The 25748-nt window shown below is 37.2% G+C and overlaps 1 protein-coding gene across 9 annotated transcripts in view; it reads right to left on the bottom strand.

Moving 5' to 3' along the window:
- The window catches only part of msi2b (musashi RNA-binding protein 2b), a 624668-nt gene that overhangs the window by 416623 nt on the left and 182297 nt on the right, over positions 1-25748 (bottom strand). For all 9 annotated transcript variants that reach the window (XM_039756674.1, XM_039756673.1, XM_039756675.1 and 6 more), the window contains exon 6: positions 13753-13845. In XM_039756674.1, the coding sequence (XP_039612608.1) occupies positions 13753-13845 (93 nt within the window). The remainder of the gene's footprint in view (positions 1-13752; positions 13846-25748) is intronic.

Below are 25748 nucleotides of genomic sequence, written 5' to 3'. Positions count from 1 at the left end.
TATTCAGTGAGAGGCAGTTGTCTAGGAAAAAAATGCTTTGTTGATGTCAAAGGTCAGAGGAGAGCAGCTAGGCTGGTTTGAGCTGATAGAAAGGCGACAGTAACTCAAATAACTACTTGTTACAACTGAGGTATGGAGAAGAGCATCTCTGGACACACAACATGTCAAACCTTCCCATACATACAAGTCTGTTTATCATTTTTGATTTGTTTGACCACTTGTTTAATAAAACATGTTACATAGGACTAGTAGTAATAGTAATAGTAGTAGTTACAGTAGCCCATCACGACCCAGTCACTCTTGCCCCCTGATCATCAGCTGTCTCTAACTGACTATCTTTCTCAGCCCTTCACCACCTAGTAATGAATTTGTGGCGAGTGCACAAGCGCAAAACGACTGCCATCGCATCATCCAGGTGGATACTGCTTATTAGTGCTGGTTGAAGTGGCTGCCCCCTCTCTATGTGAAGTGCTTTGATGGTCTTGAAAAGCACTTAATAAATGAAATGTCTTCTTCATCTGGTAGGAAGAAACAAAAGTAAGTACAGCAGAAGTCTTTATAGAAAAGATGCCTTTGTTACTGTATGTGTTTATAATCCTTATTATATAAAAAAAGCCAACCCGCGGCGTATGCATAATCAGGCCGGTTTTTTAATAATTTTTAAGCACAGAGAGAAAATTTAACATTTGCAAAATCGGTAATGTAATAAATCAGCAAGAAAAGCAACATTGTAACAATGCACGGAACGAACCAACACACAATCGTCTGTGCGGTATAGCGAGGTGGGAGGGGGGTGTGTACAAAGTGCAGGAGCATCTAAGAAGACGCATGTTTGTCGCGGATGCGAATTGCTGTATGTAGCGTGTAAAACTGTTTGCTAAGCTGCACGCGGTCGTGCATCGTAACCGAAAACTCATTTTTTAAACACTGCTCACTTCATTGTGTTTTAACCTCAGATGTAAAGGAATGTTTTAATGATCCCATGGGATACCCCTCGCAAACAGTTTTACACACTGCATATGGCGATTCACCTCCGCGAGAAACATGCCTCTATTAACAGTCAACGTGTGGGAGGGGGGTGTGTACAAAGGGTAGGGACGAAAACAGTGGGAGCGTATGAGTCGCACTTAGTGGCAATTCCACGGTTTGCAGCGCGAATGGGGTTTAACGGCTTACCCACGCCTAGACACACGCTCAATCTCATGCATAGTTATTTATTGAATGGTAAACACTTCTGGAAAGACACGGTTGTCTAAAATAGGTTAGTGTGAGAATACAACAGTAAGTGAATGAAAAGATGGAACTCTGGAGAGAGCAAAATACAACACAATAGTGAACCCGCGGCATAACAAACGCCGCATAATTATTTATTGATGGTTGAACACTTCTGGAAAGACACAGGGACACCCCTCGCAAACTGTTATACACGTCGCATACAGCGATTCACATCTGCGACAAACAAACTGTTTTACACACTGCATACAGCGAATCACATCCGCGAAATTATTTTTCCTAGATGGTCCTGTCGCGTCCACGCTCGCACTCGAAGCATACACACTGCCTGCTCATGTGCCCGGTCGCAAGCGCGTCCAGCCTCGTTCTCGAAGCATACACACCGAGAATGCTCACAGAGAAACTCACGGAGAACCGCCCACCAGCTGCCTGTGTGTGTGCCTCTGTCTGTCTCTGGTGCGGCTTTCTCTTGCGCTGCCTCTGTGTGAACCAGTCAGGCACAGAGAAGGTCAGCTGCTGAGAGAGTGTTTTGACTGTTGCAGGGCCTGCATTGGTGAAGCAGGTGAGACGGTAATGAAACAGAGGCACAGGGCTTATTGGTTTTTAAAGACTGATTCCTTCATTGCGCTTTAACCTCAGTTTTAAAGGATTGTTTTAAGGATCCCATGGGATACCCCTCGCAAACCGTTTCACACGCTGCATATGGCGATTCACCTCCGCCAGAAACATGCCTCTATGAACAGTCAACGTAGCTTCGAGGTACATGACATTAACCTGACCTGCACTGCATGTGGCCTCTACGACAGACGAACATAAATGACGCCATTTTTTCTGTGTAGTCACGTCCGAGTTGGTGGGCGTGGCCCTGCGAGTTGTCGTCGCATCCAATGGTCTTGGAGTTGGTGGGCGTGGCTCCTTCCTGTGTGCGCCATAGGTGTCTCACTTGTCGGCGGCTTAGTGAATCCATGCCCCTTCTGGCGTGCTTTTCATGGTTGTCTTGCCTTAGTGAATTATATATATAGATTGTATGTTTTAGCACAGGAGATTTCACTTACTGTATACTAGAATACAATGTAATTCCACCATATTTGATCGATGTTTTATTAGTTCTATAAACATCAATTTGCATTTTGGATATAACTTATTTTGTGAAAAAGTGTAAATCCGAAAAAAGAGTAATTTCCGTTGTGTTTTTACGTCTCTACCAATTCTTAAAAATTAAATCTATTAGCCAATATCACCAAAGAAAGAAAATGGTGAACAAGTGTGTTGTATATTACATTGCGTACCATCAGAAAAAGCCAGCTTAGCTCAAAAACCAACTTGGATCTATCTGGACACTCTTGCTGAAACTCCATGGCAGTATTTCCTATAAAAGGATGGAACAAAATGCCAGCAAGGATGCAGTGATTTCCATACTGTTTCTCTTAAATAAAATGATGATCTGAACACATTACAGAACTCGCAATTTCATTGATAGTTTCAGTTCTTAGCTTCCTGTTCTTTCACTCAAGGCTCTTAATTAAGACTTCACCTAAACTGTGAAACAGAGTAATTCTATAGAGACCCACAAGGGAGCACTCACTCTCTGACTGCCTAGTAAACATAGCCTGGAGCAAACTTGTCAATGAGATGGAATGAAGCTTTGTAAATTAACATTTTTCAGGATATCTCAGGTTTGTCCTAGTAAAACACTGAAATGTTTAAATATAAAAAGTAAATTAAACTCCTATTAAGAGGCAGTTTACAGATTTACCAAACAAATGACTCGTACTTTTTTTTTTTTTCAACCTCAAAAACAGCCACAGTTTTACATTATGCAATCATAATGATTGCCATCTTTCCATGAAAATGGCTAAAAAGGCTGCTGCTAGTTTCAAAAAATATTTTCAGCAGTTAATGCCTGGAATAACGTAACTAGCAAGACCAGACATATTTCACGTTGTCAATCAAGCACATATATCATCTAGATTAGGCAAGCATTCATGTGAGGATGAATTTTTTTAACATAAGGACCTGTTACCACCATTCAGTCCCTACTACTTGGAGGTAAGCTAAATTCAGAAACGGTGAATGTCCCCCAGTAATTTGCATTCCTAACCGCTGGAGAGTGGCCACCACAGTTTTAAGGTCAACAGACCTGATTGTCAGAACGTGTGGTCAACAACACAGTTAACTTCCCTACAAGGAATTAGCCTAGCTCAATTTATTCTGTATAGTCAAACCCTAAATAATTATTAAACATGTCAGAAGTAGAAATTACCAGACAACTCTGGAATCACAAGGGGTATAATTAGTGGACTGGAGGAGGCCCTGTTCAGTGACTTTGTTGATTTGTGCAGGTTGCATGGTCTGCTGCCCTACATTAGCAAAACAAAAGAAATGAAAATGGTCCTCTAGAAGAGCAATACGTATGTGACTCCAGTCACATGATTCAGATACTGCACAGTAAGTACCATAAGATTAGATTAGATTAGATTAATCTGGATTTGACTAAAAATACTGAAGCAACATAAAGGATCAGAAAAGACTGTAATTTCCTGAGGAGGCTCACGTTGTTTGGCCTGAGCAGAACAATTTTTGCATGTGGTGCTCTTTTATGCAGTTGCATGCTGGAGCAGTATCTCTTAAGGAAGAGACAAAGTTTCATACCTGGCTCAAGTCTCTTTACCTTTAATTTATTTATTTTATTGGCTTTTGATATAATTAAGTAATTCTGTAAATTCTGTCGCTCCATGTGATCTCTTCTCAATGAATACATTTCCATTTATTTATTTTTTACTGTATTATGCTGGTTGTATATTTATTTGTTCTTGTTTGTATGCTCCTTGTCATCTTTATGACACAACAGCTGTGGGACCGACTCCAGACCTTTAGAAGCCCACAGCCCCCAGTACTTCAACATCTGAGTACCTATACCTATTTTTGGGTTCACATTTTTGATTTCATAGGTTTCTTGTTCTGATTTTTTGATTATGACCTTTTGCTTGTTAAAGGTTGACGACTAACTGGATTACAGACTGGATTTGTTTGTTTATAGGCTTAACTTTTCAGCAAAACCTTTAATGCCTCAAGTTTCCACTCTTGCTCTTGCTTGTATTTTTTAATCTTTTTGAGTACATCTTTAAAGTATTAAAGGAATTTTCTTCGTAGGCCAGAGCTTTTTACAATTTTTTCCCTGTTCTTTGTGGATTTATTGATTATGAAGCCTCTGCTCAATTTTTGTGCCTGTGAAGGCCGTAAGGCAGCCTCCTGAGTTTGGACTAAGATGCTTGATAGTGTGAGGACTGCTATGCGCGGGTCTGCTCCATGCTCCCTCTTCCAGTTTTGAGAGCCTCTTGAACCTAACATCGTCGATAGTCATGACCAGGATAGGCTATACAAATGAGGACACCACATGAAGCAAGGGGTAGGTGCAAAAGAGTACAGTGCTTTTATTAAAAACAATCACAATTGAACAGTGTCCAAATAAATCGTGCAGTGCCCAAAGTTCCATAAATAAATAATCCATAAAAATATGTGAAAAAGTGGAGGTTAAAATCCAAAAACAAATCTTTTAAAATGAGGTTAAAACCAATGCAAGACGTTGTCCTTATTAAGAAAAAAAAACCCGGTGCCTTCTCTCTTTTAACTGACGGCTCGCCTGCTTATCCCATATGGGCCTTGCAGTAGAGGAGTCGTCCTATCAGCAGATGCAGCTGACCTTCAACTGGTCTGGCAGCCTTCCGGTCCCTGGCTATGTAAGCTTCCTCGTGGGACCGAGACTCGGGTCCCCAGCAACCAAGGCACTCAAACTGGGGATCTCCCTCCCAAGCCTCCCAACTCCCACTGCCGTTCAATTTCCTAAGTGTCAGCCATACACTCTGTCTGGGGGCTCTCCTCCTGGCTGCCTGCCTTTGCTCATACAAGCTTGCTGTCCTCATCTCACTCACTCACTCACTCGCTCACTCACTCACTCACACACACACCAGCTCCTTTTGTCTCCTGTCCTCCCTCTTTCTCATAATCTCTGACTTTTTCTTTCATTTCTTTATTTCTCTCTTTCGTACTCACTCTTCTCCTTTTTATATGGGGGCATGACACAGGTGTGCCGATTAGCAGCTCCTGGCATCAATTGCGGCCACAGGTTACTCCACACCTGTGCACTTAAGTTCAGAAACACCCACACCACATTGCACCTGGGAACCGCTCCTGCCATGCTACCACACCTATTTCCTTAAGCCCATGAGTGCGCGGATTATTTATTTAAAAAGGCAATCAGCCATGTACATCACTTAACCACACTTGGTCATTTAAAAATGCAAGGCCTTTATTAAAAATACAATGCAATGTAGTTAGTTTAGTTCAGATGTATTGTTATTTGTACATAGTACAATGAAACTCATATGTGCTCTGTTTTCATCACGCTGCCACTCAGCATGCATCTTTCTCTCTAGGCTTTGTAAAAAAAAAAAAAAAAACAATACAAAATTTAAGAGGCAAAAAGTAAATGCCATTTACGAAAAATAATGATATGATTTGAGCATACATCTGTCTGTTATTACAAGCCGGAGTTGTGGAATTGTCAGAGCTTTTCCCACGATGGCCACTGCTAGAAGAAGCAAGCAGGAAACATACCCTTACCTCGAGAGAACAGTACCAAGAATTTGTAACAGAGATTTTTATTTTCAGTTTACTTGTGTTATCATAAGCATGCCTTAGTAACCACATCAACTTCTTCCACATTAGACTAAAATCTCCAATATATACATGCATTGTAGGTCTTTGAATTCTTTATGAAAATAACCATCAAAAGTGTTCCTTAAGATGGATACATTTTCCTCTCTAATGAAGATAATAATCAGCAGTTAATCCTCACTAATTAATTCGATTTAATGTTGTTTCTAGGATGGATTTCACTGCTTGGGTATAGGTCCTATTAGGTTATATTTATATCTCATAAATGCAGCTTTCTGTTTTTAAGAAATTACTGACATCTATTTTGAAACTGTCTGGGTTTTTAAATGATTTTAAATATATTCAATTTTTCATAATTTAATTATTTTTCATAAAGTGCACTTTCAGTCATAAAACCGGCCACCCTATATTTTGAAAGAAACTATAAAATTACATGCAACAAAAACACAACCTTATTGATAAATAGAGAAGTATAATGTAACAATACATATTAATGAACAATTATTTAATACATACAGTAAATTATTCCTATACACCACCAGCGCCATCCTACTTTTCAGATGGCATTACTGCTTCCAATCAGATTCTTTCTTATCACTTTCATATCACAACCCCCACATTTTCCTTCCTTTTAAAAGAATTTTATCCTTTTACATTTAATATATGGAATTCTCTCCAAAGCTTTGGGGATACAGCAGATGCTATTAGAGTTATGTTAACCCTGTCAAGAACTTTATGAAAAGAACTTTTGATGACTTTTTGATTGGAAGTGGCTGCCACTTCAGCAGAATTTAATTTGAAGCTGAAAGGCAACTAAGGTTGAGCATGTCTGAGCTTGTCTTCAGTGAAAATTGCTACATAAAAATTAAATTTGTATATTGTTTTTATGATTGATTCACTTTGAAAACATGAATAGCTATTTTTTATTTCAATAATAATAACATAATTGATAAACAATGGCATTTTTCAATAAAATTAGAAATAGTCACATACTTACATATTTTAAATGTCTACCTGAACATCTTTATGAATATGTTAAGAAAACATCATAAAATATTGCTACTATCTGAAGCAACATGCTGACAGCAATAACAACTTAACAAAAAGGTCACTGAAAATCAGCAGCCATATGGTTAAGCTTGAAGACTAACTGTACTAGATGGAAAGCATGTTCATAAAAGAAAAACTCTGAATTAGCTCAGAACATTTTGCAATAGTAATTTTCTTATAATTAATTCAGGTTTCCAGAGATAACTGCATGAATCTAATTAATCCAAAACTACTAAATTAATCAAAAATCTAACCTATGTCGGAATTAAGATCATTATAGTTTATAGTGGCATTTCATGGCAATACAAAACAAATACATTTTCAATTGACGTATTATATAAATAAGCAAATAATATTACCTTTCTAAACATATGTAATCAAGCGAACAATGTGTAAAATGCAATGAAAATGTCAAGATTCCAAAACCATCTCCTGAACCTGGGAGGCAGCAGAGCAAACTGGCAGCATTAAAACAAACTTCCTGAATTGCTTATAGTTTGTTCAACATGACTGCACAAACATATCTAGTTTGTCAAATATTTTATAGAATCTGAAATGAAAACTCACAAAACCCCTTTTCAGAAATGATCACATTAAACTACTATATTTCCAACTACTTGCCACATCAAATTGAAAAAAAGCAGTGAAACTGCTAATAAAGCAGTGCATCACGATGTAGGATATTGACCGACTTCAGTACATGCTCATTAAAGTAGCATCAGTCAGAGCATGTCCTCATTGGTATTACAATCAAAGCCAGTCAGATCTAAGTATGAGATCACTTGTGTTAATTACACAAGAGAACAGACTTATGGAACAATTGCCAAAAATAAAACACATTCCGTTCCATCTCCACAAGAGACTGTTTCCTTTCACTTGCTGGCACCAGTGTGGTTGAAACCTTCAATCATTTACCCTAAACAAGCAGATTTAAACCAATGATTGGCAACTGTTTCTTACATTGTTTTGGTTAAATGCACTGCACATTGAAACAAAGGAATATTGAATTTTGTTTAGTTTAAAACTAGATAAATTAATTTGCCTCAAAAGATTAAAAATATCTTGTATTAAAAATAAAAACACAGCGTTGTCAATTGCAGCCTAAGTTTCAAGTTTTATGTTTAGCTCTTAATCAGAATAAATCCTGTGGAAAAACTCAAAATAAAAAACAGAAAAAATTCCATGCCAAAATGAAGACCATGAAGCACATTTAACAACCCAAGAGAGGGTTAAAGGGTTAAATGTCTTTCACATAAACTGGTTATGACATCTGTCCTGGGAGGACATGAAAATCAAAAAAGCTAGTCATAAAAGCAGCAATTGTCCTGGTCTGCTGGAATGGAAATGGTCTAATGAAACAACCTTGTACGGGAGTCGCATTTAAGAAACAAAGCCTGCAATAAGAATTTGAGGGAACAAAAGGGGGTTGAGTTGTTTCAGCTTGGCTGAATAGGCTCACCATCAAAGCTGCTTACAATAACCCAATGACTAAGCTTAAGCCTTCCAAACTAATTAGACTTTTCACCTTTTTTGTGAGTAAGAGGCTAGTGTATTATTGTCACAAAGGCCTGGGTTACTGCAGAACCTTTCTTTTTGTACTTTTAAACAGTGCAAATAACAAGAAAAATACTCATTTACATACACTTGCCTTTTTCTGCTATTAATCCTACCTTCCTCTCATCTTAAATAAACATTCTTCTTGTTTGCACTATTCAATTCAATAACAATCAGGTGTCACATTCTTAGAAATTTAGCTCTCTGAACTATATATATATATATATATATATATATATATATATATATATATATATATATACACACACACAGATATACAGTAGATATAGATATTGATACACTGAAAGGAAAAATCATTTTACAAGACCTTTTGGGAGGTCAGATGACAGATTAGTTGCATTGGCGATTCTAAATTGTCCCTAGTGTGTGCTTGGTATGTGTGTGTGCCCTGCAGTGGGCTGGCGCCCTGCCCAGGGTTTGTTTCCTGCCTTGCGCCCTGTGTTGGCTGGGATTAGCTCCAGTAGATCCCCGTGACCCCATAGTTAGGAGAGAGATAAATAGATAGATAGATAGATAGATAGATAGATAGATAGATAGATAGATAGATAGATAGATAGATAGATAGATAGATAGATAGATAGATAGATAGATAGATAGATAGATAGATAGATAGATAGATAGATAGATAGATAGTTGTTTTAACCAGCTGTGATTTTGAAGCCAGTAATACAAAACAGATGCTCTTAACCAAGCCACTGACCTATTCCTACATTAAACAGCGTTTGTTGAATTTAGCAGCAGTAGTATCTGCTTTTCTCTTGCGTCATTCTTGGTGACACTGTGCTCTTAATTCTTTCTCATATACCGATTTAGTTGAAACTCATACAACACAATACAATTTATTTTTTGTATAGCCCAAAATCACACCAGAAGTGATGCAATGGGCTTTAACAGTCCATGCCTCTTGACAGCCCCCCAGCCTTGACTCTCTAAGACGACAAGGAAAAACTCCCAAAAAAAAACCCTTGTAGGGAAAAAATGGAAGAAACCTTGGGAAAGGCAGGTCAAAAAGAGACCCCTTTCCAGATAGGTTGGGTGTGCAGTGGGTGTCAAAAAGAAGGGGGTCAACACAATACTACAGTACAAGACACAGAACAGAAAAAATCCTCAATACAGTATAAAAATAAAAATTTTAGAAGTATGGAGTAGAATTTAACAGTAGATGATATCACATAATATGATGAAAATGTGGATTAAAGCTAGAAAAGCAGAAAACAGATATGAAAGAAAAGTTAGAAGTTTACATAACCCAGAACTAAAGCAGAGGTAGATGGCTACATTTTAAAATTTTACCCAAGAATGATTTGTACAGGAATAGTTTGATGTATCTTGCCATAGTATAACTTTCTGACATACCTTGCCAGTGTGTAAGGAATCTGCACATTTTTTGAGAATGGAAAATTAGTCATTTTAAAAATGGGAACATAAGGTTTCTGTTCTAATTACTGAAGATAATACTGGTCAACCTGCATGTCAAGTCTATGAATGTCTAAGTTCTAAAATGAATATTCTATCTGATATCTGAATATCTGTTTCAGAAGGAGCAGTACGAGTTGTAGGCTGGCCAGAAACAACAGACCTATATTTTGTCCATGTGTTTACAAGAGTATGTCAATCCTGTGTTTTATAGGATTATGATCATGTACGCTGTGAGATCTTCCTGAAGATGTTACAAGATTATAGGATTTTTAGGGCCACTGCTGCATAGCATTTGAACTTTGGGCTCAGAAAGCAAGGGAGGCAGATAGCCCCCTCTGGGTTGTATTCACCAGTCAATGCAAAGGTGATCACGGGACTGAAAAAAGGACTAGTGCAGAACTGTCAGTTTTATAGAAGTCATACTAGTGTCTTTTGATGAATTACCAGTCATCTGCCATCTTCATCCTCAATTAAGACCATAAGATGTTGGTGGTGAACGTAAGAATGAGACTAAGTAAATTATCTGTGGTCTTCCGACGCATTAATGACTTAATGTCAAAGTTGTTTGCAATTTAATAGTTCAACCTATCCCACATCAAACCCGCTTAAAACAATTTACAGTGGTGATGGAGTAGAAAAAAAAAATCTCTCTATCCTTAAATATCAGCTTGGTTCTTTTGATTCACCTACTGAATTTTTAAATTATACAATCTCAATATAAGCAGAAGTCCAGCACCTCAAAATAAAAAGGAAATCTTATGCACTGTTTGACAGAAAAAAAGATTTTCCTGTTTGTACATTGGTGCCAATAAGATGATAAGGCTTTTACTGAAAGTCTTTAAAGGGAAGGTGCAAATAACATAATTCACTGGAAAAATTCAGGAAAAACTAGAAGGATGCAAAACAACAGGCCCAAGTTACTCCTCAGAATACGATTTTCATGGCAGAAGATTCAACATATTTTTTCACATATTTAATTAATAAAGATCGACTATTTGAATGTGCACAATAACTTACTATCCTTTGATGGCCATGCTCCATTTTACTAAGACATGAACTTCTAAAAACAGAAGACAAAAAAGTCAACTCAACCAACCATAAAAATACTTCCTTATACTTTGAATCAAATCCCAAAACCTAATGCTAATAAGAGCCTAAAACCAGTATTTGTGAAACCGGTAAAAATAAATAATGAAGTAATTCAAAAGTAGGACATGTGTGTCCATTTCTGCAAAATGTCTTCTTCCCCAACCAGAATTCTCTTGGAGAAAAAGAGGGAAGTTAAAGAATATCCTTTATTTAATAACATTTCAAAAGTATGTTTACTTTTTCATTGCTCCAACCTACAAATAATACAAATTAACCAAAAATTCTAAGAATAAGAAACATGTATTTGTGGCTTGGAATCTCAAGTGACATGCTGTTGGTGTAGACTGCTACCAATGATTGTAACAATCACTGGCTCAAGGTTTGAACATCTTAGTACAGAGTTATAAACATGTAAACCACACCGTCACTGTGTGCCAAAATAAGTGTAAAGTTCAATCATGTATAAAAGTCAAATCATGAGCACACACAAGAAATGGAACTTCGATGTACAGCAGATCTCTATCAAATAGCATTAAACATTAATAAAATAGTCAGAGACCAAAACAGAGCTTATGTTCAAAACAAAGAAAACCCGTTCCTTAAATTTAATGGTATGCAAGTTTGGTATTCCTGCTTCAACAGCTTGTCTGTTAGTAATGATCAGTAAACACCTGCTCTTCAGTTTGCATTTAGTGCTGATGTAAGTTAGGAATAATCTAGTATACAATATACAAATTTTTTCTGCTTGAACTAGAAATTCATGTTGCTTGAAAATTATGCATTATGTCAGTTTGTCAATCATAGAAGTGCATAACATTTTTAAAGCTTTTAACAGATAAAGTCAGTTCTTTTTTTAAAAAGTATTGTGGTCATGCTCTGTTTACAATTTTTTCCTCCCGATTAAATGTTGAATGATTATTTCAGTCTTTTTCTTTTTTTTTAGAATTCTGAATCCAATACTGGTGTTATATTTCTGTTTTATGTTTGTTTTGATAGTGTTAGTTTATTCTGATGCCTTTTGTTTTTTTGTGGACAACGCCACGGTAAATTGGTCCTGACTTGTGATGTCAGCAGTGACAGTATGCAGCACCATGCTGTACACTTTCTCCTTAGCCGAATTTGATGGATATCCCTTTGACCTTTGGCACATTAGTTTTTCTGCTCACGTCTTCCTGGTGTTCAACTGTTTAGCTACATTACATTGAATATGATTTAGGATTTTGTTACTGGTTGCCAAACGAGTGGTCTGATTTTCTGGTTTAGAACTTGGTGTGTGTCTTTCTTAAATTCCTACTTCTGGTCCTCAGTTCAAATTATTATAGCTATTCTTTAGACGAACAAAAATGTATTGCATAATTATACAATATTTAATGTTGCATTATAGTAATATAAAGGACGCTGCTTTCCATGGACAGCTGTGTTTTAATAAAGCATGAGTTAAGACATTCTCCAAAATCAACTGCTGAAGCACTACTCAAGTCTTTAATTTCATAGGTCCTATTGTGGTGGGCAGCTGGGGCCTGTGCCCAGCCAGGACGCCAAGAAGGACCAGGAGAGGGACTATGCTTCCTCCGGACCACCAGAGGGCAGTCCGCCCTGGTTTGTGAGGGGGCCACAGGAATTGAGCATGGAAGCTCAACCCTATTGGGGCCCATGGCCACCGCCAGGGGGTGCCCTGAAAACTGTGAAGCCCTGGACGTCAGCACTTCCGCCACACCCGGAGATGCTGGCGGAAGTATTACCAGGGACACCCGGAGTGCTTACGGGTGCTCATGCGCCACTTCCTCCACACCAGAAAGTGCCGCAGGAAGCTCATCAGGAAGTACCTGGAGCACGTCCGGGTGGGCATAAAAGAGGCTGCCTCCCTCCAGTCATGAGCTGGAGTCGGGTGGAAGAGGACGAAGTTTGGAGGAGGGGAGTGGAGGCAGCAAATAGAGGACTTAAGAGAAGCCCAGACTTGAGGGTGTGTGGTGCAGGGGCACTGGGTTGTGTGCAGGACACTTGTAAATAGTTATTGTAAATAAAACGTGTGTGGTGCTTGAACCATTGGTGTTTGCCTGTATGTGTCGAGGCTGATCTTTCCACACTATATTTATTAAATGAAAGAAAAAAAAGTAAAACAGACCAATATACTGTTCATATCTACTGATGCTTACAGAATCAAGGAAAAGTTATCATATATCATTAATTAAACTAATTTCGCAAAAGAAAACATAAAGGTCCACAGCATTAAAAAACAAATCATTGAAGCAAACCACCAAAAGCTTATTGCTCTGATTTTTAGTTCTATGAGTAGTTGCTGTCTGACCACACAGTAATGCTTGCAAATGCACTAAAAAGTGATCAAAGTTTCCGAGGAAGACAATTTATGCAATCTTTAAATTCATATTATCATTTCTACTTTAAGTGCAAGAAATACTGCTTTTTGGCTAGGCCCTAAATTGATGCTTCATTAAAAACATGTACCATACTTTACGGTCAGAGAACCTGTAAACTATTTTTTTTTATTTAAAAGATAAAACATCCCCCCCACCCCCTCTACAACAGATATAAGAGGTGGTGACGTCTGTGACAATAAAGTACATTATAGGCATCAATTATTTAAAAAAAAAAAAAAACTTCTTTTCCTTATCATAAAGGATTTCAGGAAATGTGTATAACAAACAATATTTCTGGACCATACTATAGATATCAGCATAGCTTTCTTACCTTGCCAAACTGTTCAAAGTATTGCTTCACATCTTCAACTACTGTATTTGCGGACAATCCACCAACAAATATTTTTTTTGTTCTTGTGACCATCTATAGAAGGAAAAGAACAATAAATGTTTTATAATTGCAAACACAAGTCTTTGAACTATTCAGTTTGATGACAACTAGTAAAAACATTCACAGCATAACCAGAAAAGTAAGTACATAAACTAACAAATGCACAGAGTCGCCATTTATGGCACAAGGAACATAGTGAAAATTAAAGGAGATGGTATGCTAATGCTGAATTACTCGTCTGTGGTACCTATGAGTGCACAGCATGCAATGGCTGCTTTCTCACTGCAACCAACTGTACAGCTCATCTATCCTCTCACCCTCCCCCACCACCTGGATTTAGTGTTTCTTCCCATTACGTCTCCATCAGTGAAGACTGATGTTGCACCTAGTAAGATCATGTCAATCAGCGAGCAGCTGCGCACAGCTCTACTACAGGAATCAAGTTGAGAAAATCAACTGCTGCACAAAATGAGCATTTATCATCCAGACAGTAAAGCAGCAAACTGTGTCTTGGTGCAAACCAGACTGCGGCACTCCTTCTGCAGTCCCTACTTTCATTTCTTTTCGAGTATAACAGAAATTTCTAATTATTTTTCCAACACACATTAACATAGTAGGCAGAAAAGCAAACATGTCAAGCAGTGTGTGTTGAATTTGAAAAGCAAATAACAATGTCACTAATATTAGCAATAAGGCTGGTACAATACAATACAATTTGTAAACAACACAGCAGTCAATAATAGCACAAGGGTTTTTAAGGAAGAGAGCTGATTACAAGGGATACTGCTAGAACAGGATGATTCACAGCTGGAAATTGAGTTTTAAAACAACAATACCAACCATCCCTCCAAAAAATCTGTAGCTGTCTGAGTTTCAGTCTTTGTTAGCGGCAATGTGTGAAAAGCAGGTATTGTATAGAATGCCTGGGAAATCTATAGAATGTGCAACATTTTTAGGCAAAGCATGAAATGTCTCTGCTGCTTTAATATGCTATATACTTTCCCTAGGCATTGTATATAATAATACCTAGGCATTATACAGAACAACAAATACTATTTAGGCAAAGTGAAAAGTGAGTCATGAAAAGGCCTTTATGGAAAAGACATATATGAAAATGAAAAAGAAATACAAAATAAAATACAGGACTATCTTACTACTACTTGTTACAAAAAGGAAGGCTAGAACGGCATTTTGAATTGCACTTAATTGTTTTTTTCACACAAGAGCATATTTTGACACTTGTTCTTGCGCATACACCTAATGAAATCTTGACCGCTTTCTGTGGACAAAGCGATAGCAGCTGCTCAAAGAGGTATTTCGTGATCAGGAACGTCAGTCACTAGCAAATTTTTTTTTAAACTTTGCCAGTTTACTTTTTGGCAATGTTTGCTTAGGAAATGTTTAAAATTTAAATAATTTCATACTTTGATGTCCCATTTTTGGCATTCTATAGATTTCCTAGGCATTCTATACAATGCCCAATTTCACACATTGATGGTAGCATATACATATGATTATACAGTACATATATACATATGTATAATCAAAGAGATTGTTTCTGCAAAACAATTCCCAGCTGCACAAGTATACTTTTGAAACATGTGCTATTGAAAAGTGAGAAATGAAGAATTCCCATAAATCATTACAATTTGCAGTTCTTGCCGGACAAAACAATGACTCACTGAATCTTTAAAATAGGGGCAATGTATACCTGTAAGTTTAGAAGGCATTTGGAAAGACAGACAGACAGACATAATACTCTATTTGTTCCTGAGGGGAAATTAAATTATTGCAAATATTCTAAAGAAGTGCAAAAAAAATATTTGTTAGGCCATGTAACATTGAAGCTTTTCTGACATTCACCATGTCCAGCTGTCACTGTTTCATAACACTCTGAGATTTTTTTTTTTTTTTTTAAGTGGGGCAGGAGGGGAGAGATGATAAAGTAGTTAAAAAAAACGAAGATCAGCATGATTTCAGTTACTCCTTTTCAAATGTGTAACATTTTCTCTTCTAGATAAATTACTGAGCCTCCTTCTCCAGCTGGCTGGCACATGTGCATCCCACAGCATATCCCCTCTAACTTTTATGCTGTGTTTGTGCTTTTCAATGAGTTTGCACACAGAAGCAAAAACATCTGTGACCTTTAAAAGAAGCACCTAGTCTAGGTTGCTTAGAGTATATAAAAAAAGTGCTTTGAAAAATAACACATAGCCTTTTTCAAATTAAGAACATCGAGTACTGATCAAAGATGAGCAAGGGTACAAATGCTGGATGCTCTAAACATCCATTCATTTCTAATCTATTTGCATTCCTTTGAGAACCTCTAAAATGAATAATTAGTGCTATCTAAAGCTAAATGTACATGACTCTGATATGCAAAGTTACTACAGACAGAAATAAACATGTTTATCATTATGACTGTAAAACTAAATCTGAGTTAGCCAATGAATAATACACTCTTTAGCTGGCACATCAATTAAATTACAGTACCTTCTTAATAAAAATTAAAAGGAGAATTAGTAAAAAGTAGTTCTCTGTCTCCAGTAATTTCAATTACTACCAACAATGTTTCAAGGTGAAATGACAAGTATGAAGACTAAATTGTTTTATGTTGCTCTGAGCAAAAAAAAAAAAAAAAATGTAAAACTCTGTTGAGAACAAAAGCAGCTACACACAAGCCAATGCAAATTGAACAGTATTGAAACAGCATTTCCTTCCTGCCAGTTGATTTCAGTAACCCACCTACATACTCTTCATCTCAAAAAAAAAAAAAGCTTTCTATCCTGGCCTGCTTAATGTGTGTGTGTGTGGACTCTGTATGTTCTCTCTCCCTGTGTGGACTGACCATACCCCAAAGATGTATGTATTAGGTTAAGTAATGACTATAGATTGTCCTCGTATGAGGGACTGTGGGTACATTTTTGTATATGAGTCCAAAAATAGACTAGCAACCCATTAAAGGTTAGTTCCTGTCTTGCACCTGATGCCATCTGGATAGGCTCTAGCACTTAGCTACCCTAAACATGGATTGAGAAAGTAAGAAAATGGATGGATAAAAGAACTACTTAGATTAATAAAATCTTTAAATTCTTAGAGTTGGTCTCGTCTGTTGCGGGAGATCTGAAGTGGAACTCTGTTAGCGGCGGCATTGATTTTATTTTTATTATCTCCAGGTATCTTGTATTTACTCAACTCGAAGAGGTTCTATTAGAGTATATGCAAGCATATATAAACATGAGCGGTAATAAAGGGGCTCAGAAAGAAACGGAAAAGAAACCCAAAGATACACCCAAGCCTAGATAGGCATCAAGACCAAGTTCAACCTCAAGGTATGGCCTTACAGAGACTGACCCGGAGCAGACGGGTGAAAGCACAGATCTTCCAGGACCCTGGGCCACTTTATCATCTCCAGTTGAGAGCGAAAGCGGGAGTGAATGTACAAGTGATGCAGGTCACAATAGCTCATCTATTCCAGAAGATCACTTGAAACTGGAAATGGACTTTTAGTCCACGCTTTCATCTACTCCTCGCGAGCCAGGAGCATCAGCTGTAACGGGGCTTGCCAATTCACCTGCAGAGCGCAAAGGCCGAAACGATCTGTCCGAACTGAAGGTAATGATCACTGACCTCAAGAAAGATATAAAGAAAGAAATAAATGGTATGCTCAAGACAAACGAAAAGCTGCGGCTGGAGCTGTGGCAGTATAATAAAGACTTGGAGAAACATGTATATAATCTCTTTGAGGCAGCCTTTAAAGGTAAACTAGAAAAAATTTAGAAACACATTCAGAAAAATGCTTCTGAGTTTGAGGAAAATATATACATTCTTAATGCTGTATTCAGTGCTTTCCAAAAACGTTCTCAGGATGTTTCTAGAGAGTGAACCTAATGCCTTCTTATACCTTCTTTATTTGTGGTAACAAGTAGCCCAACATCTGAAGGCCAGCCACACCACATGATTTGTCCTTCTTTGTTTTTGTACATAATGTAAGAAGGATTTTTAAAGAAGTTAATCTCAACAAAATTTACCTCTCTGGATGAAATTTCAGAGGATGTTTCAAAAATGTGTACTGACCAATCAGTTGACATCTTCATTGAAATATCTGGCATACTGCTGAAAGAATCTGTGGTCCCCACCTGCTTCAAAATGACAACTGTCCCTGTGACTAAGAAAACAAAAATGGACTGTCTAAATGACTACAAACTTGACGCACTCTCGCAAATCGTTATGAAAGCTTTGATAAACTGGTGCTTTTGATAACCAAAATATTCCAGGTAGTCATGATCACAACATCATAACCAGTACACAAAAGAAACCATATGCTTTGCACATCATTACTATCCTGGCACGTCTTGATAATAAAAATGGTTTTGCCCAAGTCTAGTTTATAGATTACAGCTCAGTATCTAGCACTGTTATAAAGACAATCCTGACCACCAAACTCCTCAAATTAGAGCTTAGTCCCACCATTTGCAATTGGATTTTGGACTTACTAAGAAAAAGACCTCAACATGTGCAGATGGGCAGTATCACATCTTTCTTGGTAATACAAGGAGCCCCCACCTCTGCACTCCTTTCACACATCTAACCTGGTGACTAAATATAACTACAACTATATCATTAAATTTTCTGATGATGCCACCATCATAGGCCTGAACACCAATAATAATGAGATGGCTTACAAAAAAGAAATCCACCTACTGACTCAATGCTGCCAGGACAACAATATGATTCTTAATTTCAGCAAAACCAAAGAGATGATCATAGACTTCAGGAATCAGAAAGCAGGCAGCACTCCAATCTACAATGAAGAGGATGCTGTTGTGAGGGTGAGCAGCTTTGGATTTCTTGGAGTGACAATCACTAATGAATCTAAATAGGCACAACATATTTCATCTATTGTCAAGAAGGCTCACCAGTGCCTCTACTTCCTGAGGTGTCTAAGGAAAGCTTGCATTTCTCCATCTGTTCCTACAAACTTATAGAGTGCCATCCTCACTGGCTACTTTACATCTTGGTACTCTACCTGCTTGGCTTAAGTTTATAAAGCCCTGCAGAGATTGGTGAAGGTGGCACAGAATACTACTGGCACACAACTGCCTTCTGGTCAAGATATACACAACATTCACTGTCTTAGAAAGGCAAATAGGATTATTAAATGCCTTAGCCATCTTGCACAGTCAGTTTTCTTACTCCAGCTTTCTGGCAAATTATACAGGACCATTGGCATTCACACCAAGAATATTCTGGGATAGTTTCCACCCATAGATTGTAGAGTTACTGAAAATCAATTATAAGAAAAATTGGAATATACCTGTAAACACTGTTTCAGTTTTTGATTTTTAAAAAAAATCTGTCAACATTTCTGAAAACATGCTTTCACTTTGTACATTATGGGTTATTGAGTGTAGGTAGATGGGCATAAATGGCAAAGGCATCCTTTTAAAAGTAAAAAGATCAATTTTTAAAAAGTACTGTATTTCTTTCCACTCTTAGGCAGACGATACACAGATACAGTTTCCATTGAAACAGATCAAAACAAATTCTCTTAAACTTTTATTGGAATATCTGGAAGACATTAAAACATGGGTGTCACTCAATTTTCTTAATCTAAACAACAAAAAGAGGGATTGTGTGCTTTGAACGTTCTGATATTACTTGTGCTCCAGAAGGTAATCTTGGCTCTTTCACAACCTACTGTGAACCCTTCAAAAAAAAACCTTGCTGTGATTTTTGATAATGCCCTAATATTTGACAAACAAATTAACTCCATTGTTAAAGCCTGTTTCTATCAGCTGAGGGTATTGGTTAAGTTCAAGCCCTTTTTTTCTGTACATGATTTTGAAGTTTGTCACTTCTCCACTTTACTATTACAAGTCATTACACATTGGAGTAAATCAGTCATTCCTTGCTCGTCTTCAGCTCTCCCAGAACACTCTTGCCAGGCTTCTAACAGTCACACGAAAACACAACCACATCACTCCAGTCTTAGCTTCTCTTCACTAGCTTCCTGTTTGCTACTGGACTCAGTTTAAATTTTACTATTTATTTTTAAGTCCCTGAATGATTTAGTGTCCTTCTATTTTACTGACCTCTTGCACTCTAACTCTCCTTCATGATCAATGAGGTGCACTTGGTTGTGCCAATATCTATAGTTAAGCTTAGAGGGGACTGTACTTTTGCATAAGCTGCCCCTAAGCTTTGGAACAGTGTACCTTTTTATATTAGGTCATCACCAATTTTGGTCACTTATAAATCCAACTTGAAGGCCTTTTTTGTCTTAGCTTTCTAAGCTTGTATGTGTGCATTTATTTTTGGTGTGTTTATTTACTGTATATTGGCATATTTATGGAAGCTGTACAGCACTTTGGTTGACTTCCATTGTTTTTAAATGTGCTTTACAAATAAAATTGACTTGACTATGTGTGTATGTGTCTTTGTTGGTATTGTATTATTGTCATTCTTCTGAGGAGACATGTAAGCTGTGTACTATGTACACAAATCAATAAACTTCAACTTCACCTTCAACCCAGACTTTCTTTGCAATTGCTGAAAAGCAACTTCAATAAGTAAATTTCTACAGAAATATTAAGGATTTAGCAAGGACATGTCTTTGGTGATAAAATCTTTGAATGAGTGCTGTAGTGCTTGCTATCCCCCTGTCCTGCACTGCTTTGGCTCACAGTGGTTTGAATCACCAGCTACTGTAGGTTCACCTTAAGCTGCTGATTATGTATAAGCTATTATGGTCGCTTCTTAATAACAAATCAAATAAACTTTCCGGAAAATATGGTTGCTCTCAAGTCATTTATGATACAGACTAGGCAGCCTGTCAACTTGTAAAGTACACTTTAATAAGTTAACAGAAAAATAACAAGTGAAGAAAATCATAGTAGTTTTTTTTGAAGTAGTTCAGTAGTGAATGACTAATCAGGCAACCCGTGACACAGTAGTTGACCCTGTTGCCTTATTGTACTATTGATTTGGGTCAAAATCCCAGGCTGACCGCAGACATTATGGATTTTGCATGTTTTCACAGTATTTGCATGGCCCTTTTCCCTCATTGCTTTGGCTTCCTGACACATCCAAAAGACACTGATTTGGGTTAAGTTACTTCTCTAAATCAAACAGTATGTGTGAGCATGAATGCTTGCATTAATGTGCCTTACAATGGCTTTATTTTCAGTCTGAGGTTCTTTGGTTTCATGTTGGATATGATAGTCTTGGAATGAACTGTAGTTATCCATGTCCCAATTATCAGTAGTTGAACAAATAAATACATAAATGAATAAAGGATTAGAAAACTATTTCCTATTAAAACTGACAGCTGTAAAAACCTACAGTACTGCAGGGTATGCATTTTCTATTTTTAAACAAATGTATTTCACTATTTCTTTATACAAATAAATAATTGACATGGTTAATAATTAATTGTTAAAACTGTTAAGATCACATACACTGCCATTTACATGAAAGCTTGTGCTAAGGGGTCAACTCCGAACAGCTTGCCAAGACTATAGCTTTGCTTTTCTTAGCTTGCATTGCAATTTCATTTCTGTCCACATTATAGAATAGAGAACAATTAAAGAAATGAAGTGCATTCACACTTGTACTTATGTCACTTGCTTGCAAAGGAAACTGTCCATAACAATACAGTGTATTACACAGAAAATACCTTTTCCTGAATAAAATGAGTATTTTCTTAATGTGGAAGTAGACGGATTTGTCAACTCCTTTGTGAGCAGGGATAAAATGAAAGGGGATAAAAAAAAGGCTTTAGGGTTAAGAAAAAGCAAAGGAGTAATGAATATTTTCACCTTCAGGCAACATTAAGTTAGCTATTTGCGCTAAGCTACTTTTTGGTCATTGAATGTATAATTTGTGTACTACATTCTAATGTTTTGCAAAATATCTTAAGTGATCACACTATATTACACTTTCAATATCAAGCTCTTGATTTATGAAAAACACTTTAAACTTGTGTTTTTTCACTAGTAATAAACATGTTTTCTTTGGCACACATGCACATGCATCTACAATAGAAAAGTAACAGAGCAAGTAACAATAATGCAGAGATATAATTAACTTCTAAGAATGAAAGTACAGAAACCATTAATCACGTCATATGTATGACTTTGCCAGAATTAAGAAGTTGAACCTAGATGTCACTTCCATCCTGATCAATGCATTAGGGATTTGTTCAGTACTATTTTGCATCACAACAGTTAAGCTCCCTCCCCCGCCCCCAGTCTACTCCAGCAAAAATCCAGGAGCTATGCTGTAGAAAAGTTATGATGATCAAAATGAATTATTAGGTTCACTTAATCAGCAGCCTACGTTCATGACCACTGAGATGATGCCAAATACAGACATGCAACAATGCCTGCAAGGAGTTCCAACTTAGACCTTGCCGCCACTCAAACTTACTCCGCCCACTCTGTGGTGCATTCACAGACGTCTTTAAACTTTTTACTGAGGACCACTTATCTAAAGTAAAATCTAACAGTGGGCCACATAATTCTAAATTTCATTTCAAAAATTTATTTTACAAAAGTCATTAATATGAAACACACAGCAATTAAAATCCAACATTGCTGGATTTACATTTCAAAGTTCCAAATTTCATCCAATGATGGATAACTCCTTATACATATTGATGGACATAGAAGGCAGTCAATCAGTGGCATGGATTAAATGACTACCTTGACCATGCTGACATCAAAGTGAGTCCAGAATAAACAAAGCGCAGTGACTGGGCATAGTTGGACTAGAGACAAAACTAACATTGATTTGTTGCATGTAAGAGGAAGAATGAGAAATAGAGAAAAGACCACATTAAGCTAACGTAAGTGGAGCAGGAAGGGATAGAATTGAATTGAATGGAACTGAATTCTTTAGACACAGGCACACTGCTTGTCCAAAAGAACATTCCAGAATACAATGTAAGAGTTGGTTTAAACTCAGAACGCGTACATGCATGCATCATGGCTGCCACACGTTCCCAGTGTTCAATTGACGTGTCCTCTGAAAACATCCTGAAAAATTAACACAATGCATGTGTGAGTTGCAGTACCAGCAAAAAGTCGGGGGATACAGTGTGATCAAGTTGGAATGTGATGTCAGAGTCTCTGTTTACTATCAATATGTAACATCAAGCCGCTTTGCAGATCCTACAAGACCGATGTGTGCGCTTTGATGTTTGATGAATGGTTAGATATGGTGAAGCAAAATGCCAACATACAAATGCATTTGTGGTGCTTTTATATTCAAGCGTTGATTATTCCTCAACATAGTGACACGATACATTTTAATGGTCTTGTATACCATCTTCTGTGCAATCTTTTTTTTCCACAACAGCATCAGAATGTATGGCAGTGTATTTAAGCCGCAGAGAAAAAAAAACTTTGGGACACTGTGAAAAGGTCTATTTTGTGATTAAAGTGAAAATTTCAGCTTAAATCTCGAAATGTCCACTTTAATCTCATAGTTTATTTTATCACTGAAGTAGACCATTGTAAATGTCATCTTAAAACCGACCAAAATCTTAATTGCTACATACTTCTGGGGCTTCCTCCTGAGCTGACAGCAGCGGCAAGCAGCAATGGCCAAACAAAACACATTAAATTGATGATATTCCAGCTCTCTGCACATTTAGAATCCTTACTTTTATACTTGATATCACTTTCATGATGAAATGCATTAAACTATGTATATTACATTTTACTGATAAACCATTAACTTCATATAAATAACAAATACTGTTAATAACTACACATGTGGGGGCAGCACGGTGGCAGAGCGGTAGCACTGGTGCCTTGCATCGAATCACATCCCTGGTATGCCCTACCTGGAGTTTGCATGTTTTCCTGGTGGGTTTTCACATTGTGCTTCAGTTTCCTTTCAAAGAAATGAAGGTTTGGGGATTCGATGATGCTAAAATGACGCTAGTGCATGTGTGTGCTGGTATTCACCTTGTAATGAGCTGATGCCCCGTACAGGGATTGTTTCTGCCTCGTGCCTAATGCTAGCTGGAATGGGCACATCCCTGGATTGATGGACATAATAATTAAACATCCATCCTTTTCAGAGATATTGAGGTAAGGTGTCCTGGGAATTTAATGGATGTTTCAGGCAATTCACAGCACAGCAAAGCCGAATGTTTTCTCACCGTGATGAGATCTTAAATCTTAAAGATTTACAAAAAGTACGTACGTGAGTATAAACAGTACAACGCTTGTGTAGCAGTAGGTGAATGCATCACGTCGCGTGACATATAAACCCGGCCTAAGGGGTAATCCATCTTACCTATACTAGCTCAGGGAGAGTCAATATGTTTTACAAAGTAGAGGACCAGGAAATATGTATAGTCAAAAGGCAAGCTAAGGTCAGAACTCAATGACAATCTTATCTTTCAAACAAACTGAAAACAATCAAAAATCAGTAGTCAGAAAAAAGAGGTCAAAAGGTACAAAAAGCTACAATGATGTCACAGGTGGCAGTCAATCTGTAGAACTGTGGGAGAATGCAAAACAATGGGATACCTCAAACACCCAGAAACAAATGTGCCAAAGGAAACAAAATGGCAGTGTAGCATAATGGAACATCTTGAATTATCTCAATTTACACTATAAACAAAATCTAAAGAGAAAATTGTGATCATTGAGTTCTAAAAATGCCTATATCAATGCATAGATTGCGTAAATCTATCCAGGGCATCCCATTAAAAACTTAATAAAAGTATGGCTCACAACATTATCCAGGAATCAGATATGTAGAAAACACAATGAAGCTAGTTGACCGGGTGTTAGAAAAAATAAAAAAAGAATAAGGCTGCAAATTTTAAAATGCCAAGGAAAGAACAAGTACAATTTTTGATGTGGGCAAAACTAACAATGAGCATTATGTGAAGACAATTAAACTGTATATTACACGTGTGCATCTGAAAATGTTTTCTGTGTGGTAGAAATGTAGACACTGAGAATATCAAGTGTGGAGGTATGATAAGATCAAGATTGTCTGAAGTAGATGATAACCAAAGAAGAAACGGAGGGATGACTAAGTGCTTACATACTGTACCAATGTTTGTTTTTTTTTGTTTTTTTTTGCCTAAAACAACCTCAACCTGAAGTAGAAGACAGTCTTAACATATCGTAGGGTGGTAAATTAAATTCCTGAAGAAGACAGTAGCATGGATCCAGAAAATGAAGGGGGAAATAGAGTCAGGTAAAAATGCCAGTATAGTTTTGTAGCATAGGTGTTAGGAGAAACTCTTCACTGTGTGGGCTGCAGGATGGGGGTTCATAAAACATTTAGTTGTGTAATGAATAGTCTACAGGTGGTGAGAGCAAATTTTGTTTGACATAAGTAGATAATATGGAGTACTACATGCTAGTGAAAAAGCTGAAAATGAAAATATAAGACAAAATTTGAAAACAGGTCAACTCTGTTACAGATGGATGAGCACATCCACCATGGTAGCAAGGGGTAATATATGGATTGAAGTATTTCTGGGAAATGTTCCCTGTTCCATTAGTTAATGGAATTCATGCAAACTATATGAGGAAATCAATAGTATGTATAACTTAGAGGACACCTATTAAGGCAGAAGATATAGAAACGAGGATTATTACTTTTAATGTGCAGTGTCTCAGTGAAAGGAAGGATGAAGAAATGGAGGGTCTTCAAAGGAAAGATTTTAAATTAAGGAAATTAACCATGTGACATGGTTTTGCAAGGGTGATTTCTGTGTGTGGAAACGTTGAACTAACTTGTAATAGCAGTACAGACATGTGCCAAGAGATCAAAAGAAGATATAGAGCACATGTAATGTATATAAATGATAATAATATACCTGCAAGAGCTACATAATGAGAAGACAGGCAATTTGACAGATCACAATTAATGTCTAAAATGGGTTGTTGTCATACATGTTC

Source organism: Polypterus senegalus, chromosome 6 (assembly GCF_016835505.1).
Source record: "Polypterus senegalus isolate Bchr_013 chromosome 6, ASM1683550v1, whole genome shotgun sequence".
In the NCBI taxonomy this organism is placed as follows: Eukaryota; Metazoa; Chordata; class Cladistia; order Polypteriformes; family Polypteridae; genus Polypterus; species Polypterus senegalus.
This window is presented reverse-complemented; position numbering and strand designations above follow the sequence as displayed.